Source organism: Symphalangus syndactylus, chromosome 3, assembly GCF_028878055.3.
Source record: "Symphalangus syndactylus isolate Jambi chromosome 3, NHGRI_mSymSyn1-v2.1_pri, whole genome shotgun sequence".
In the NCBI taxonomy this organism is placed as follows: domain Eukaryota; kingdom Metazoa; phylum Chordata; class Mammalia; order Primates; family Hylobatidae; genus Symphalangus; species Symphalangus syndactylus.
In genome coordinates, this window is record NC_072425.2 from 39,347,491 (window position 1) to 39,366,754 (window position 19,264).

At 35.9% G+C, this 19,264-nt stretch overlaps 1 protein-coding gene across 7 annotated transcripts in view; it reads right to left on the minus strand.

Moving 5' to 3' along the window:
* Positions 1 to 19,264, minus strand: part of LOC129479063 (T-cell acute lymphocytic leukemia protein 2) — a 104,723-nt gene that overhangs the window by 39,439 nt on the left and 46,020 nt on the right. For all 7 annotated transcript variants that reach the window (XM_055271602.2, XM_055271601.2, XM_063636863.1 and 4 more), the window contains 4 exons: positions 16,266 to 16,398; positions 8,781 to 8,910; positions 6,073 to 6,206; positions 4,094 to 4,221 (listed from right to left, as the gene is read on the minus strand). In XM_055271602.2, coding sequence (XP_055127577.1) covers positions 4,094 to 4,221; positions 6,073 to 6,206; positions 8,781 to 8,910; positions 16,266 to 16,398 — 525 coding nt within the window. The remainder of the gene's footprint in view (positions 1 to 4,093; positions 4,222 to 6,072; positions 6,207 to 8,780; positions 8,911 to 16,265; positions 16,399 to 19,264) is intronic.

The window sequence follows — 19,264 nt, forward strand, 5'->3', positions numbered from 1 at the left end:
CTTTGGGTATCTATTGAAGGAAAGAACCCCTTAAAGTTTTTGCTTTATGTATACAGATGCCCACAAAATTTTTTAAATTAAAAAATGGAAATAAACTAATTTAAAAATCATTAAATAAACCTATTTTTAGGACTTTTTCCACATTTCTCCTAAGTCTACCTAACAAATTTCTCTACTTGTAAGCCACACTTCTTTGCCATTGTTTCTAGATATGGCTGATTTGGTACTTCAACTATAGATTATACATATTTGATTACAGTACTGCTATCAGAGTACTTTAACATGTCTCATGGTCTAGATCATGAGATCCTTAAGAGCAGAAACTAAGTTACAGTCACATCAGTATCCTTAGCACATAGCAGTTAGTAAATACATTTTACAGAAATGAAGTGATAAATTACATAGGATCCACACTTGGATGGGAGTGTGGTCCACAGAGGATGAATCTGAATTTTCTGAAGATCTATCCAATAAGCAGAAGCTGCAACTATCAGAAGGTATAAGGAACCCACTACTAGCCCAAGGAGTAGATTTCCTATTAGAGGATGTAGCAGTAGTTGTATTACCCTGATAATGTTTTCATGGAAGGGGTATTTACAACATGATACAGATCATGGTGACACTAACATAGTAAGAACATGGGCTCTGAAGTGATACACCCCTAGGTCTGGCATAGTAAGAACATGGGCTCTGAAGTGATACACCCCTAGGTCTGACTCAGGTCTGCCTTAATTTGCTCATCTATAAAATAAAGGTGATGATGATAAAATCTCCTTTATAAACTTATTGTGAGGATTAAATAAGATAACACATATAAAAGCTTGGCATATTGATTGGCTTATAGTAAGTATTCAATAAAGTTAACTATTATTATTACCTTTCAAACTTCTGGCTTCTACCCATACCAGTTGATTCAAAATGGGAAGGAAAGAAACAAACCAAATAAATCTAGGCAGCATCTTTAGGAAATGTGAAGTTGAATTAAAAACTTCACATTCTGGAGTCATAGTTATTATATTCATCACTTTTATTATTGGCAGATTTGGATGCTGGAGAAAAACAGAATAAAGAATCCAGTCAATATTTTTAAATGGAATTTGGATTTCAGGTAAAAGAAGGGCTTCCTATAGAGAAGTGAAAGACTGAGAACTAAAGACGGAATGAGTATTATGAGACGGAGGAAGAAAATGCCTGCCTAGAAAATTACTAATCCAATTTACCACTGTGCTGAAGGTACTATACCTTATGCCGGTGCAGCATGGTAATAATAATAGTAACAGTAACAATAATACAGTACTGACAGTAGCTACTACTTACACAATACTTACAATGTGCCAGGTACTGTTCTAAATGCATTAGATGTACTAATTCACTTAACCTATTAACTCTAAGAAGAAAGCATTTAGGCTTAAGGGTCAAACAGGTCTGGCATTAAATCTTGGTCTTGCCATTAACAGTCAAAAGCCTCCAGTAAGTTACTTCACTCTGAGCTTTAGTTTCCTAATATCTAACTGGAGGTGAGAATACTGAACCCACAGGGATAGCATGAGGATTAACCAGATTATATATATATATATATATATATATATATATATATATATATATATATATATATATACTACCTATCATAGTGCCTGATAGCTAGCAGATATCCTGGTAGCTATATCTTTATTATTACTTTTAATATATTGTTAAATCTTAGGACCAAAGATATCATTCTGTAGGCCTGCAGAGTAGTTTAGAAAGAAAATCTTTTTTCTTCCTTCTTGAGTTCCTCTTCTGCCTTTTAAAAAATAGTAAGCATTCTATATTACTAAGCTTTTCTCAGAATGAACTATATATAAAATAAAAAATAGGTTATTATAAAGACAAAAAGACCTTCGGAGAAGGTGAGATGATACATTATACTGACTAGTTTCAACAATAATTCCAATGTGCTCCCAACTATATTTGGTGTATGGTAGATTTAGTTACTGATTACAAGTAATTGATTAGTTATTGATTAGTGGCAAATATTGAGCAAGTTTACCTCTCTTTATAGATAGTGCGCATTTAAAAAATAAACCCATATTCTCAAACCATGTGGTTGAGAATATAAATTGGGGAAGCATCTTTGGAGGGCAATTTGGCAATATCTATCAAAATTGAAATATGCTTATATTCCCTTTAGCCCCTAAATTTGAGTCTAATACTTTATCCTGCACAGGGTTTCACACGTGTGCATAAAGACATATGGACAGAGATAGTGATTGCAGAACTGAGGGTCACAGTAAACTACTGGAAACAGCCTAAATATTCATCAATAGGGAATTGGTTGAATAAATTATGGTATTGCCATACAATGGAATAAAATGCAGCTATTTCTATACATACTCATTTGGAACATTTTCCAAGATACATAGATACGTGAGGAAAAGAACATAACAGACAGTGTGTAATATACTATAATACTATTTGTGTAAAGGGGGAGAGGTGAATGTAAACACTGTATGTATACAAGCATATGTTTGTCTCTGAAAGGATACATAAGAAATGAGTAATCATGGTTATCTCTGGAAACGGCAACTAGAAACGGGAAAAAGAAGGGCAGAGGATTGAGAAAGGTTTACTTTTCACACTATCCTTTATATTCTTGGAATATTTTAACTATGTAATATATAATCTATTCAAAAATTTAAAATACATTAAAAAGACCCTTCGACTAGCTTTAAACATTTTGTTTTTCTTCATCCCCAAGGAATAGTAGTGTTAAAAATACTACATTTTCTTAAAGTAAACAGTGCTGAAAAGAATAAAAATGGCATATGGCTGGGGGAATCTTCCAAAGAAACTACTCTACTCAGCCATCTCCTGTTCTTTTCTCTGCCTTTTAAGGTCACAGTAACATGATAGAAAATCTGGGACTCACACCATCTGTCCAGACAGTTCTATCACTGCTCATTTCTCTTGTTAAATAATCAGAACACTTCACACTTCCCAAACACTGCTACTATAAAGAGCTGTTAAAGCAGAATGAAAGAAGATTTTTCTCTCCAGAAATGTAGTAGTTGGAAATGAACAGTCCTTTTGAGGTTTGCAGGTTTCGGATCATGTCAAAATTCAAGCCTTAGAAAGTAATTTAAGAATAACAGGACTCTAATACTGGCTCTAGAAATTATCTTTCTTAGAAAAAAGGCGACACTTTTATAGAAGTTCTCTAAGAATAGACGTAACAGTTTAATATTGAGATAATTATACAGGTCTCTAATCTGTAAATTTCTCATGAGAATAAAAAGAGAAATAGTTTTCTTTACTACTACTACTACTACTACTACTACTACTACTGCTACTGCTACTGCTACTGCTGCTACTACTACTACTACTACTACTACTATAGTAGTATTAGTAACAGCAGGTGATAATTACTTAGCACCCAGGACATCCTGACACTCCTCAAAGCTCTTTTTGTATATTAATTCTTTTAATCCTTAAAACCACTCTATGTGGCAATTTCTACTATAATTTCCATTTTACAGCTGAGGAAACTTACGCAGAGAGGTTAAATAACTTGCTCAAGGTAATACAGCTGGTAAAATAAAGAGCTGAGATTCAACAGCAATCACACTGGCTTCAGAATATCTACCTCTGAAGGTTGTTATGAGGATTAGATGGGTTAATATATGTAAAACGTTCAGAATAGTGCCTGACACATAGCAGTATTACTCAATGTAATGGATAAAATGATTACTGTTCAGAAAATCTAAGGCCACAAATTAGAGTGGAGCTAAGGTTTCCCAGGTCAGCCTGACTCTAAAACCCATGCTCTTCAGGTTCCCATTCTCATTCTCTCTCTCAGAACTGAGAATAGACCAGCTGTATCATCAACTTGGACTGACAAACCCAGGGACACTTCCTCCTCACAAACCGTCCTTATTGGTATTCTTACTTCACAGGCATAACTGGACTCTATGGGTAAGCTAAGAAAGTGTTAGCTAATAACGGAGTCTTGAAAGAGATTTCTGGTTTTCTTTTCATTTTCAGTTACTTCTGTATTTCTACCTCCTGAAATTATTTCTGTAGTGCCTTTATAAATAAGTACTTATTTGATTCATACTTGAATTTTTTTCCTGTTTTGGCCTGAGTGCCTCCATTCCACATGTGATCAGTTTCTTCATAGAAGAAAAAAATGTCAAGTTTTACATCATCTTTTCCCTGGAAGGATAGTTCGAAGCTGTCTTCTACCTATGGGGAAGATGAAAACCTTCACACACTGAAACAAACGAAATACATTTTTAAAAACCTTTTTTTTAAAAAAAAATAAACAGATTCTTAAGTTTTATATACATAGAGTATTCATTCTAAGATGCACATTTTTTCAAGTTAAGGCACCTCTGAAATTGGGATGCATCAGCAACATATCATTTAATTTCTTAACTGCATCTAAAACAATGTTTCTTACTATTGATGATAACTCAGAGTAAATGACTTATGGTAATTATCACTGCAGAAAAAAATAGAAACATCCTATTCCAGAGCAGCTTTCTGACTAAAAAAGGAAAAGAACCAAAGAAATATTATTTCCTTTAATAACCCAAGTAAAACTATGAGGAAATAAGTCTCTCATAACAATCAATCAATAAGTACTTAAGTAAAGTGGCATTCCTCATAGCCACATACGTAAATAGCTTAGATCATTATACTACACACGGAAAAAAGAAAAAAATAAAAGTTAAGGTAAAAAAAATAAATAATTCTGAGAACATTTCCCTAAAGAAAACTTTTCATACAAATAATTACGTTCCCTTTGGACTTGGTACATCTGTCGGCCACAGCACTCATCACAGAAGAATTATTTATGCAGTCTTTCCCCCTCCCAATTAGACAGTGAGCTTCTCAAGGGTAAGAACTATCATTTATTCATCTTTGTGTCCCAGGTGCAGAGGACAGTGCCATACTTATAGTGAATGTTTGATAAATGTTTGCTGAATAACCAGAGCTCTGTTACTTGACTTTGACCTCAGTAAAATATTTTATTTATATTTTTTAGTAAAATAAAATAACTATTTATTATGGAAAAAATAATTTTCTGGTGACTAAACATATTTTTTTTTAAGATGGAGTCTTGCTCTGTCGCCCAGGCTGGAGTGCAGTGGCGCGATCTCGGCTCACTGCAAGCTCCGCCTCTTGGGTTCACGCCATTCTCCTGCCTCAGCCTCCCGAGTAGCTGGGACTACAGGCGCTCGCCACCACGCCCGGCTAATTTTTTTTGTATTTTTAGTAGAGATGGGGTTTCACCGTGGTCTCAATCTCCTGACCTCGTGATCCACCCACCTTGGCCTCCCAAACTGCTGGGATTGCAGGCGTGAGCCACCGCGCCTGGCCGACTAAACATATTTTTACTTGCTTGTAGGATAACACCTCCGAGGGGACAAGCAAATTAAGAACAAGATGATTGCAAGAGATCACGGGCTTAGGGCATAGGAATCAAATTGTCTAGAGGGAGATTTCATCTAGGCCCCAATGACCTATCCCTAGTTGACGTCTGAGCAAACTGCTATAGCATAGGACATATAAGATAAACAAGAAATTGAAGTACTTATTTGAAATGATTCTATATTTCTATCCCTTAGCAATCAATAGAATATTTTATGTTGATAATGACATCTATAAATTAAATGACTCATGAGAAACAATGCAACTTCAGGTATGGTGGGTGGGATTCTTACTTATTATATTAATTGTATATTATACATTTTATTGATTTTATATTACATTGTTGCCTAATATAATAGCAATACATTCACCTATAAGAGTTCAAGATCCTTCTTTTCTTATCATTATTAGTTGGTGCAAAAGTAATGGCAAAAACCACAATTACTTTTACACCAACCCAGTAGAAAGCCAGATTTTCTTGCTTTTGCCTAGACAGTGCAGAAATTACAAGTGGTAACAGGCTTCTGCTGAACTCATCCTAGTCAATACTGAGTGATAAAATTATATATGTAGCATTCTTAACCATATCTGAGTTGCTTAATATAAACTTTACAATTGAGATAAGTTACTTATGAAATGAAGCCGACTTTTGTTACTGACCTTCCCAAATTTGTGTTTGAGCAGAAGTCCTGCATCCTGAAATGCTAAAATAATATCAGATTTGTAATCTTGTATAAAAATTCCTAGGTCAACATCTTTGCTATAAGGAATAATGTTGCATTGTCGATACCATCCTAAAAAGAAGATTAAATTTTTTTAACAAAATGTAGGTTTGGAAAAAATTAGTTATTATAATAAATTATATTTGTAACAAGGATTTTTTTCTTTTTTTTAAAAGAGACAGAGTCTCACTATATTGCCCAGGCTGTACACAAACTCCTGGCTCAAGTGATCCTCCTGCCTTGGCCTCTCGAGTGGCTGGGGCTACAGAATGGATTTTATTTCACAGGATTAGACTTAAGATGCTTTACCAAAATTATTTTTAAAAATTAAACCTCAAACTAAATGACTTTTAGCAGTCACCTGAACCTTCTATCTATGTATCTATTTTTACTGTCTGAGCACTCTCAGCTTTCTCAAAAACTTTCATGATATATTTTAGTTTCTGAATAAACCATTAGCTTTAATAATACTAAGTTGCTGATAAGAATGTTTAATCATTAATCTCTAGTGATAGAGGGGGCTGTTAAGATATGCAAAAAATATTTAATTCTTTTGCTTAACCAGTATATTTTTCTTGAGCAATAATTTGTAGAACCTAACAGCTCTCAACAGTGACCACCTGATGGGCCATATGAAAAAGAAAAGCAGTAGCAGCTTCCATGTTCAACACACTGCCAAATGATATTTCTAAGTGTTTACCATGTATGTGCTCTCAGTTCGTTGCTATAGCACTGTTCTGAAGAAATAAAACATGTACCTTAATATTATTAAGGACTCCTGGGTCTCCCCTATGATCTTTCTAATCATTTCATTCCAATATTTCAAAAGTAAATAAATGACTGCGATTATCGTTATAGGCATTGCTGTTGGTTAATATTGTTTAGAATTCTAAAATAATTCTATTAAAGAATTATAAACAATTAAAAATAAAAGTTTTCTTAAAAATCATCTAATACAACTCCCTCATAAGTGCCCTTAAGTCAAGAAAATCATGGGACTGAAAACTCAAAGCAAATCATGTCAAATGACTATGAAGTGTCTTTGATGACACACATTATAAAACAATCTTGTTTCTAAAAAATTAAACCTTAAAGCAAATATCACATAAATGTGTGAGATTTACTTTTTTTTTTTTTTTTTTTTCTTTTTGGCTTATTCTAGTAGTAAGCTCCTTGGCAGGAAGAACCATGTAAATTTTCAACAAAGGCTAATAGATAGGATAACCATATATCCCAGCTTATGCCTGTTGTACCAACATCATTATTAATGGTGCTTCCTTTCACTCTCGAGTCTCTTGAATTGAACAATAAATTGGATGGCAACCGTATCCCTATAAAGGCAGGAGTTGAATTAACTTTTGTATAGATATGGTTACTATAAAGAAAAAGCAAATATAGCTATAATTAACTATCATGATAATCAAGAGACAACAAATAAAAACAAAACAAAATTCAAGATTCTAAATAATTCTAAATTCCAAAGAAGTTTGATTTAGTGGACAGTGGACAGAGACCCAGAAATCACTCACAGATTCTAACAGCAACTTGCTTAAGGACTGTAGAAAAGTCTGTATGTCCATGTCAGATGAACAGTGATGTCTAGTTAGTGATACTACCAATGACCTAGGAAAGATTGATGGAAGACCTTATGACACTGCCTTTACTGTTCCTCTCATTAGAAACATTTGGTGCAATGCAAGCTGTTTGAATGGTATATAAGTAAAGAAATAGAGGGTTTCTTATAATTACAAAAAAAGGCAATAACAATCTTTGGGATAGAAATAATAAAATGCTAATAAAATGCTAATTTAAGGATTATCTGAGAATCAACTATAGTAGTCCCCCCATATCCGTGGTTTTGCTTTTAGCAGTTTCAGTTACCTGTGGACAACCACGATCTGAAGATATTAAATGGTAAAGTCCAGAAATAAAAAATTCAGAAGTGTTAAATCAAATCTTTCAGGGCTCAGACTTAGCCTCTGTGACACATTCCTCGATTCTCCCAGGAAATTTTCAATAGTAGACTAACACTACATCACAACGCCTACATCCTTCATCTCCCTTCATGCCATCATGTAGGCATTTTATCATCTCACACCATCATAAGAAGAAGAACAGTGAGCACAGTAAAATAAGATACTCTGAGAGACAGAGAGATCACACTCACACAACTTTTATTATAGTATTGTTAAAATTGTTCCATTTTATTATTTATTGTTGTTCATCTCTTACTGTGCCTAATTTATAAATTAAACATCATCATAGGTATGTATGTACGGGGAAAGAGCAGTGTGTATATGGTTCAGTACTATCGGAGATTTCAGGCATCCACTGGTGGTCTTGGAATGTATTGTCCATGGATAAGGGGGGGCTATCGTATAGTCTACATGTTCTGATATAAATTTTATACATATTATTTATAATTATGAGTAAACACAAACATGGCCTTTCTAACATTCTTTTTTATATTTCTCAAATTAATTTCTTTAAGGAAATCAATAGATCCTTGCTGCATGCACTCCTGTTTATTCTGTCTATACATATGACACTTCAAATATCACTGATATTTTGTCATCTCAAGCAGTAATCCCTAAAGCCAGAGGACAAAATGACAGAAAGACAAATGGAAAGTCGTAAGAATTTTACCTAGACAAGTTCCACTGCTCAGCCAGAATGGTACTCCCAATTTGTTTAATGTTTTCGCTGCTAGTTGCAGTAATTCCTTTGCACTCTTCCGAAAGGCCACGGCTTCCACAGTGTTATCATCAAGGTACTGCTACAGACATAATAAATAGTCAGCTATTACAGCCATTTCTAAATTGCTAGGAACCTTTCTGTGGCATCTGAATTAAATTTGAAAATTAACCCCAGGCTGGGCACAGTGGCTCACACCTGTAACCCCAGAACTTTGGGAAGCCAAGGCAGGTGGATCACTTGGGGTCAGGGGTTCAAAACTAGCCTGGTCCACATGGCAAAACCCCATCTCTACTAAAAACACAAAAATTAGCTGAGAGTGGTGGCCTGCGCCTATAGTTCCAGCTGCTCGAGAGGTTGAGGCAAGAGAATCACTTGAACCCGGGAGGTGGAGGTTGCAGTAAGCCAAGATCACGCCACTACACTCCAGCCTGAGCAACAGAATGAGACTGTCTCAAAAAAAAAAAAAAAAAAAAAAAGAAAAGAGAAAAAAAAAAGAAAACTAACCCCATATAATCTTTTTTCTATTATAAAAATCACATTTTATAGTTACTTGTCCCACATTAAAATAAAGAGTAGATTCTTGGAGAGATAAATTAAAAGGGAAATAATAGAACCAGGATTCCCAAAGGATGAGACATCCTTTTATCAGTTCCCTCCTTTACATTGCAATTTAGTAGCTGGACAGTCAGGATAAAATAAGGCTAATTATGAGAGCTACAAACATAGCTGAAACAAAAAGAATTTAATAATGTTTTCACCATTCAGTGATTCTATTGGTCTTTAGAGACTGTGTAGTATAGTAGAAAAAGCCTGAGATTTTGAATCAGATTATCAAATCTAGCACACTTCTTTTTAGCTGTAACCATGTGCGTATCATCCTCACTTTCTATGAGGAAAGTGAATTCATTTTATCATTATATTTCCAGTGGGTAGATTAGTGCCTGAATATTTGCTGAATGAATGAACGAATGTAATAAACAAATCTCTCCTCTATCTACTTTTCTCATTTGTAGTTTAAAGATAATTATTATACCTCGCAGGACTGCTGTGAAGATTGAAGGAGAAAAATGTCTTGCAAATTGTAAGGTCATATACATCATTTACTCATCTTGGTTTTCTAATTCTCTTCGTTTTTAGAGTGCTCTGGAGCTGAGGAAAGCGCTGTAAATTCTATAGTGTTGCTTCGCTACCTATGGGACAAAATCTAAACTTCTTGTCCCGGTGGACATAAACACTGTGTTCTGGTTCCTGACTACTGGGGTCCAGCCTCATCTGCACTCTCCTCACACTTCATCTTATAACTTGTAAACCCCCAAATATACCACAATAACTTGTAACTCCTCAAATATACCACAACTTTTCAAGCCTCCGCACCTGTTGTTTCCTTTGTCTGATATGGCCTGACCAACAAAATCTTTCAAGTCTCAGCTCCAACCTCTGCAAAACATTCCCCGATTTTCCCAAGAAGACGTATGTATTTATTCTTCCAATGTTCCTATTCAGGAAGTGTTTCTATTCAACATTTATAGAACAAAGAATTATGTTTGGTTCTAGATATACAAAGACAAATGAATTATCTTTTTCCTTAACAAGCTTATAATAGTTACCACTTGTAAATACTTTTACTATAATTCATATCATATTTAATCCTAATCATCAATTTTATTTTATATTCCCTCCACTAGACTGTAAAGATGGTTCCCTGAGGGCAAGTGCTACATCTCTTCATCACTGTATCTACAGGTTTAGAATGGTGCCTGGCACATAATATCTGAAAAACACATACTGATGAATGGGCAAATGAATAAATGACTGACTAAGCCCTTCCCGGGCCTGCAACATCCTAAAATATCCCATAATTCTTTTATAATATAGTAGGCAAGAATATAGATCCTGGATGGACTATATGAATCTTAAGCAAAAAGTACCCTACTTTCAGTAAGAAGAATTTCTTGCAGATAAGTCACTGTCTACAGAATATACAAATTACACAGGATCCCTTCAATTTGAATACATCCCTTTCCTCAAAGCCATAAGTGCTCTTACAACAAATGACTGGAATGAGAGATACATGTTATAATGCTTGTTGTAGTAGGAAAAGCCTGGAGTTAAGAGGTAGAGACCTAGGATTTAGTCCGTGCTCAACGAACGATGACTGTGTAACTGACATCTTGAAGCATCAATTTTCTTATCTGTTAAAAGAATCCTTGCCTTATTATACAGAGTGATTGAAAGGATTAACTAGCAAATATGAAAAATTTGTGCTCTACAAAAACATCAGGTCTGATAGTTACCTCCTGCTGGTACTGCCCCCATATGGACATATTCCCACCCCAATCTACTTTTCTTAACATGACACTCTCAGAAATTCCATTTCTTTCTTTTTTTTTTTTTTTTTTTGGAGACAAAGTCTCCTTGCTCTGTTGCCCAGGCTGGAATGCAGTGGCATGATCTCGGCTCACTGCAACCTCCACCTCCTGGGTTCAAGTGATTCTTCTACCTCAGCCTCCCAAGTAGCTGGGATTACAAGTGCACACCACCATGTCCAGCTAATTTTTGTGTTTTTTGTAGAGCCGGAGTTTCACCATGTTGCCCAGGCTGGTCTCAAACTCCTGAGCTCAGGCAATCCACCCACCTTGGCCTCCCAAAATGCTAGGATTACAGGTGTGAGCCATGGTGCCTAGCCAGAAATTCCATTTCTTAGAACTGATCCTTGTGTTAAAGTGCATACATGCATACGGCTATATACCTTAAACATGTTATAAATTTTAAAAATTATAGTATACATACTTTATTTTCATTTTAAAATATCCTGTACAAGATAGATTAAAGACTTAAATGTAAAACCCAAAACTATAAAAACCCTGGAAGACAACCCAGGCAATACCATTTAGGACATAGGCACAGGCAAAAATTTCATGAAGATGCCAAAAGAAATCGCAACAAAAGCAAAAACTGACAAATAGGATCTAATTAAAATAAAGAGCTTCTGCACAGCAAAAGAAACCATCAACAGAGTAAACAGATGACCTATGGAATGGGAGAACATTTGATATTAAGTCTAATATCCAGCATCTATCAGGAACTTAAACAAATTTACAAGAAAAAAACCAAACAACCCCATTAAAAAGTGGGCAAAGGACATGAACAGACACTTTTCAAAAGACATACATGTGGCCAACAATCGTATGAAAAAAGTTCAATATCACTGATCATTAGAAAATGCAATAAAAAACAATACAATACTATCTAATACCAGTCAGAATGGCTACTATAACAAGTAAAAAAAAAATTAAACTAAATTAAATTAAAAACCCCAGATACTGGTGAGGTTGTGGAGAAAAAGGAACACTTATACACGGTTGGTGGGAGTGTAAATTAGTTCAGCCATTGTGGAAGACAGTGTGGTGATTCCTCAATGACCTAAAGACAGAAATACCGTTTGACCCAGCAATTCCATTATCAGGTATATACTGAAAGGAATATAAATCATTCATTCTATTATAAAGACACATACATGTGTGTATTCCCTGCAGCACTATTCACAATAGCAAAGGCACGGAATCAATCTAAATGCTCATCAATGATAGACTGGATAAATAAAATGTAGTATATATACACCATGGAATACTATGCAGCCATAAAAAAGAACAAGATCATGTTCTTTGCAGGGACATGGACGGCGCTGAAGGCCATTATCTTTAGCAAACTAACACAGGAACAGAAAACCTAATACTTCATGTTCTCACTTATAAGTGGGAGCTAAATGATGAGAACACATGGACGCATGAGGGGAACAATACACAGTGGGTCCTTTTGGAGGGTGGGAGGAGAGAGAGGATCAGGAAAAATAACTAATAGGTACTAGGCTTAATACTTGGGTGGTGAAAAAATCTGTACAACAAACCCCTACAACACAAGTTTACCTATGTAACAGACTTGCACTTGTACCCCTGAACTTAAAATACAAGTTCAAATAAATAAGTAAACAAATAAAAATAAATCCCGAGTACAAATCTCAGGATTACTATACCTCTAAAAAAAGACAAAATTAATATCCTAATTTAAATATCATGTTTATTTAATTTTTCCTGTTCAGTCAGTGAACGGGGACACAAAGCCCAAAAAGAATCCTGGAATCCAAAAGCACAAATCTTATAACAAAGAATAAGATGACAGAAGGTACTGACTTTTATTGTAGATGAGGAAACTAAGGCTCAGAAAATCGCCCAAAATCTTAGAGCAAATTAGTAGAAGTAAAACAAAAATGTTGCTATCTAGATATTCCTAGGCCAGGTGTACAGGTATTTCCAACTTTCCTTTTGGTTTTTCACTGATATTCAACAGGCTGGAGCTCATTAATTATCTTGTGATGGTTTTTGCTAAAACAAAATCAAATTCAGGAAAAGGTATATTATTCTAGTTTTTGAACTTCATGGTAGATTGAGAAAATAATTAAAAGCAAATAAAGTCTCCCCCCTTCCTGAACTATTCAATAATAAAACCATTAGATGGGGCAGAGCAAGAAAGGTTTTTGAGCAAAGGGATTGCCTGATATGGGGTATCAGAGCCTGGGCAGGTAATGAGGACATCCACATGAAGAGGGTAGGAGAGTGTCCAGTGTGGGGATTCAGAGCCCAAGCAGGGTGAGGAAAGCCTCTCTGCAGAAGAGCAGCCAGGTGTGGGAAGACAGAGCCTGAACAGGGTAAGAAGAATGCCTCTACCTGAGTGCAGCCCAGCAGGAGATAGCAGTGCCCAGGTAGGGTGAGAAGAACAGGGGGTAGGGAGGGGAGGACATGTGTTGGAAGACAGGTTACATACAGGAAGACTGAACAACTAAGTAAATATTAAGGACAATGGGAGAGAGATTTCTCACGATTTGAAAAGGGAGTCGCAAATATGGAAATGAACTCTGTTGTTTAATTGGAACTTTTAACTGGACTGGAGATATCAATGTGAATGCAGAGGTTTCAATAGATAGATACAGAAATAAATACACACAGACATATATACCCTACCCCGTCCACTAAGAGAAACTGTCTGCAGCAAAACCCAAATAGCAATGGGTACACCTGGCATCCAGGTCTTGGCTTCTAAAAGGAAACAAGACTTAAAGAACTGGCTGATCCCAGGGTGGAGGTACGAAAATTATAAGATGAACTCAGAATATTTTATAGTGCCAAAAAGTAATAAAGTGTTCAAAAAACAACGGAGACAAGTCAAAAAGACACAGAAAGCATTATGAAAGAGTTTCTACTGGCCAAATATGGAACAATCTGAAGAGCAAAATAAATAATGAAAATAATGGACTATAACCCATAGGGTAAAATAGGAAACCATGAATTTATATTGATATGAACAAATAAATTGAAAATGTAATGAGGAAAACAATATTTACATAGTTTTAAAGTAACTTCTTGCCAGACACTTATTATTATAAAGGGAAAAACAGAAACTTCATAGTGGTAAAGATATGAAGTTTCAGACAGCACTTTAATCAGGTGAACAATGTGAATATCAACAGTAATGGGACAAATCAAAATTATGCAGTGCCCAGTGAGATGTAATGAAAACACAGCACCACTTCTATACCTTCTAAAGAAGTATAACCTAAATCTAACATGAGGAATCCCCGGACAAACCCCAAATGAGGGACACTGCACAAAACATCTGGCTTGTAATCTTCAAAAGTGTTAGTCATGAAAGTAACAAAAGAACTGAGAAACTGTCCCAGACTGAAGAAGACCAAAGAGACAGCAAAATTAAGACAACATGTGATTCTGAATCGAATCTTTTTATCACAAAGGTTATTACTGGGACAACTGACAAAACTTGAATCTGGATTAAATGGTAAAAATGTATGTGTCAATTTCCTAACTTTCATACTAGGACATGTAGAGAATGTTCCTATTTTTAAAAAAATACTAAATTTTTTTGAAGTTGTGGTCAACATCTTACTCCCAAGTGGTTCAGAAAAAAAAAGTTATTGGTACTGTACTTGCAGCTTTTATGTATTTAAAGTCGCTTTTTAAAAATTATTTTAAAAAAAGAAAGGAGGCTGCTTTACGAGGTCTATTAGATTAATTCATTGCTTGTTTTACACAAAGCATTACATTTAAGACTGTTTGGCGCCATCAAGTGTTCAAATGCATGTATGTTCACTTTAATTTGAGAAGTGACCCTACTGGATCTTTTCTTTGTGCCAAGTACAGTAGATACTGGGCCAACACAGGTAAACAAAAGAACACTCCTGTTATCAAAAAGTTCATAAAATTTAGTAAGAGGACAAGACAGATATCCATAATTCACTGTGATTATTGCTATAATAGAGATGACGACCACAGCAAACTCCCTTAGGACAGGAAGAGCAGTCAAGTTTAAGCACAAAACTCCATCTCTATCGCTTCTCGGCCTTTTGGCTAAGATCAAGTGTAGTGTAGCACAAAACTCCATCTCTTCCACTTCCTGTTATTATGTGGTAGGCATATGTCAGGCAACACTTTTCTACTCGAGTAGGCCCATCCACACATGTTGTTTTTCAGCTTTGTATTCATGAGGCTGGCTGCATAAATTTCACAGCTCCACAATGACTAAAGGAAATAGGGCTAGGAAGGCCCACTTGGGCTGTCAGGCCTCAGCTTTAGGTGCCAGTACACTGTATTAGAGAAACCTCAGATCTGTGGATCTTGGGCACTTGACAGTAATATACTGCATTTTCATATCCCTCGTGGACACAGCTTTCTTGGCAGGGAACCCCAGAAAATAAAGGGCAAGTGAAAGAATTTGGGTACCAAAACCCCACTGTAAATTTGCCTGTTTTCACTGTATCTCTGTGTTTCATGTCAGCTCTTAGAGCTGAACTTTCATGCCTTTCAAAATCATCTTTATATCCCCAGGGCCAGAAGTCTGCAGAAGGCAATAAATGTGTATTGAATTGAAAGCTGCAGCAAGACAATAAAGTTTTAAAAGCATCTGGTCTTTGTGTAGCATTTATCTTCAAAAACCTTCATAAATGCAAAAAAATTATATTCAATGCCAACTCTGAAACAAACTGTATTTTCATGAAGTCTTTTCTAAATCTACATGGTCCATCTTCTACAGTGGCTTTATCCTACTTGGACTGAGAATACACCACCTTTCACAAAGTTAATGGGCTATCTTAAGGCAGAAGCCAGTGCTAAATCTATTAAAGTTATTCAAATAAAACAATAAATAAATATCAACGGATTGACTTAGAAAATAGTTTCTTAAGGTTAATTTTTAATCTACTTCTAAAAAAACTGAAAGAAAACAATCTAGAAGAAAAGAGACATATCAAAAAAGGATGTTTACTTTTCTCTTTTCCATAAGCCCCTTCATCTTACCACCCTCAGATATTAAAAATAATCCCAACATTTTTTTAAATTTATAAGTACACATTTGGTTGTCTCTAACCTGAAAGAACGCTCGAGCTTCTTTATACCTACACTCAATAAACCTAGAGTGTGGTACTTCTTCTACAAAGTGCATTGGATCCTTTGGAATGAGAACTTCCAGTCCATCAACAGTAACTTGCTGTAACTCTGGCCTGAAAACAAAAGTTAAGATTAATTAATGAGGGGTGGGGGAAAAGGGGAGGGAGAACACTAGGACAAATACCTAATGCATGCAGAGCTTAAAACCTAGATAACAGGTTGATAGGTGCAGCAAACTACCATGGCACATGTATACCTATGTAACAAACCTGCACGTTCAGTACATGTGTCCCACTACTTAAAGTAAAATTAAAAAATAATAATAATAAATAATAAAAAAAGATTTATTAAAAGGATTTAACCCAGAATACTGGCAGCCTCTTACAAATACCAAACATTAGCAAAATACCTAAACATCAAGCATAGTTTCATCAATTATGTTAGATATCAATTAGCAATTTTAATAAGATCTTGAAAAATCTGACATCAAACAGTTGAGTTTTAATTATTTTGGTTAATGTATTTATATATGAATATATTTGTACTTGTTCATATACACTTTGGCATTTTAAGTAGAAACAAAAATTTTGTGACATAATTTTTAATTATCAGTTTACTTTTAGAGAAGTAAATGTTTTTAACACTTAAGACACACGTTAATTACAATGGCCTGAGAATCTCTTTAATGGGTAAAATGCTAATCTGCAAATCTATCTTATGTATTTTGAATCCCATACTCTAAAAATATTATTTGAGAGATTTCCATTCCTATTCATATAAAATTTTTAAATGTAGAGATAGTTTTTATCTACTGTTACACGTTTATGTTTAATAAGTAACAATTTTGAACTTTACTAAGTTATTAAACTTTGAAATAAATTCACAAAGCTTTAAAAAACTAAAAGATAATGTCTCCCTAAAGAAGGTTATTTGAAATACAGAATAAGAAAAAAATGCAAAAAAGTGGTAAGAGAACAGTGAGTATTAAGATTTTTGATTAAAATAAGAGAAGCCAATAATAAAAACAAAGTATTTTCCTCCATCTCTACTCATTTTTTTTGGTAATTTCATTTTGAAAATATGGCTTGGTTCAGAAAAGTTTTGACTTTTCATACACAAAAAATATAGAAGACTTCAGTTTTGAATACCTTTTTCAGTCGTTCTCAAATACGTGACTTTAAGTACTAATAAGAAGGCAATCTCACATGATTCCAGATAGAGAGAAAAAATACACACATATATATAATATTTTTTTTTCAAAGAAGGCAAGAATAAACATACTCTTATACTTCTCAAGTGTAACAGATAAGAATTATCTCATTGGAAGTTGCTAAGGAGTTTTTAATGTGAAAATCCTTACAAATATTTACTGCTACCTTTACATCACATTCTGCTATTCAAAGTAGACTGTAACATCATTATTGCTGATTTCAAAAGGAGAATAAAAGGGACAATTCTAGGTTAGAAACTTCATACTCCAAGTATAACTTCAAGAATGTTTTTAATCCTGTAACTGCTAATATTACAAACTATAGCTAATCAAACTTTACGTGAGTTCCTTCAAATAACTGTTTCTCACAAGAAACATTTTTATTATTGCGATAGCCAAAGATAAATTTTTGCACATGGTTTTAAAAAATATACAGGAAGGGGAGCCAAGATGGCCGAATAGGAACAGCTCCGGTCTACAGTTCCCTGCGTGAGCGACGCAGAAGACGGGTGATTTCTGCATTTCCATCTGAGGTACCGGGTTCATCCCACTAGGTAGTGCCAGACAGTGGATGCAGGACAGTGGGTGCAGTGCACCGCGCACGAGCCGAAGCAGGGCGAGGCATTGCCTCACTCGGGAAGCACAAGGGGTCAGGGAGTTCCCTTTCCTAGTCAAAGAAAGGGGTGACAGACGGCACCTGGAAAATCAGGTCACTCGCACCCTAATACTGCGCTTTCCCGATGCGCTTAAAAAATGGCACACCAGGGGATAATATCCCGCACCTGGCTCGGAGGGTCCTATGCCCATGGAGTCTCTCTGATTGCTAGCACAGCAGTCTGAGATCAAATTGCAAGGCAGCTGCGAGGCCGGGGGAGGGGCGACCGCCATTGCCCAGCCTTGCTTAGGTAAACAAAGCAGCTGGTAAGCTCGAAAAGGGTGGAGCCCACCACAGATCAAAGAGGCCTGCCTGCCTCTGTAGGCTCCACCTCTGGGGGCAGGGCACAGACAAACAAAAAGACAGCAGTAACCTCTGTAGACTTAAATGTCCCTGTCTGACGGCTTTGAAGAGAGTAGTGGTTCTCCCAGCACGCAGCTGGAGATCTGAGAACGGGCAGACTGCCTCCTCAAGTGGGTCCCTGACCCCTGACCCCCAAGCAGCCTAACTGGCAGGCACCACCAAGTAGGGGCAGACTGACAACTCACACGGCCGGGTACTCCTCTGAGATAAAACTTCCAGAGGAACGATAAGGCAGCAGCATTCGTGGTTCATGAAAATCCACGCTGTTCTGTAGCCTCCGCTGCTGAGACCCAGGCAAACAGGGTCTGGAGTGGACCTCTAGCAAACTCCAACAGACCTGCAGCTGAGGGTCCTGTCTGTTGGAAGGAAAACTAACAAAGAGAAAGGACATCCACGCCAAAAACCCATCTGTACATCACCATCATCAAAGACCAAAAGTAGATAAAACCACAAAGATGGGGAAGAAACAGAGCAGAAAAACTGGAAATTCTAAAAAGCAGAGCACCTCTCCTCCTCCAAAGGAGAATGACTTTGACGAGTTGAGAGAAGAAGCCTTCAGACAATCAAACTACTCTGAGCTACAGGAGGAAATTCAAACCAAAGGCAAAGAAGTTAAAAACTTTGAAAAAAATTTAGACGAATGTATAACTAGAATAACCAATACAGAGAAGTGCTTAAAGGAGCTGATGGAGCTGAAAGCCAAGGCTCGAGAACTACGTGAAGAATGCAGAAGCCTCAGGAGCTGATGCGA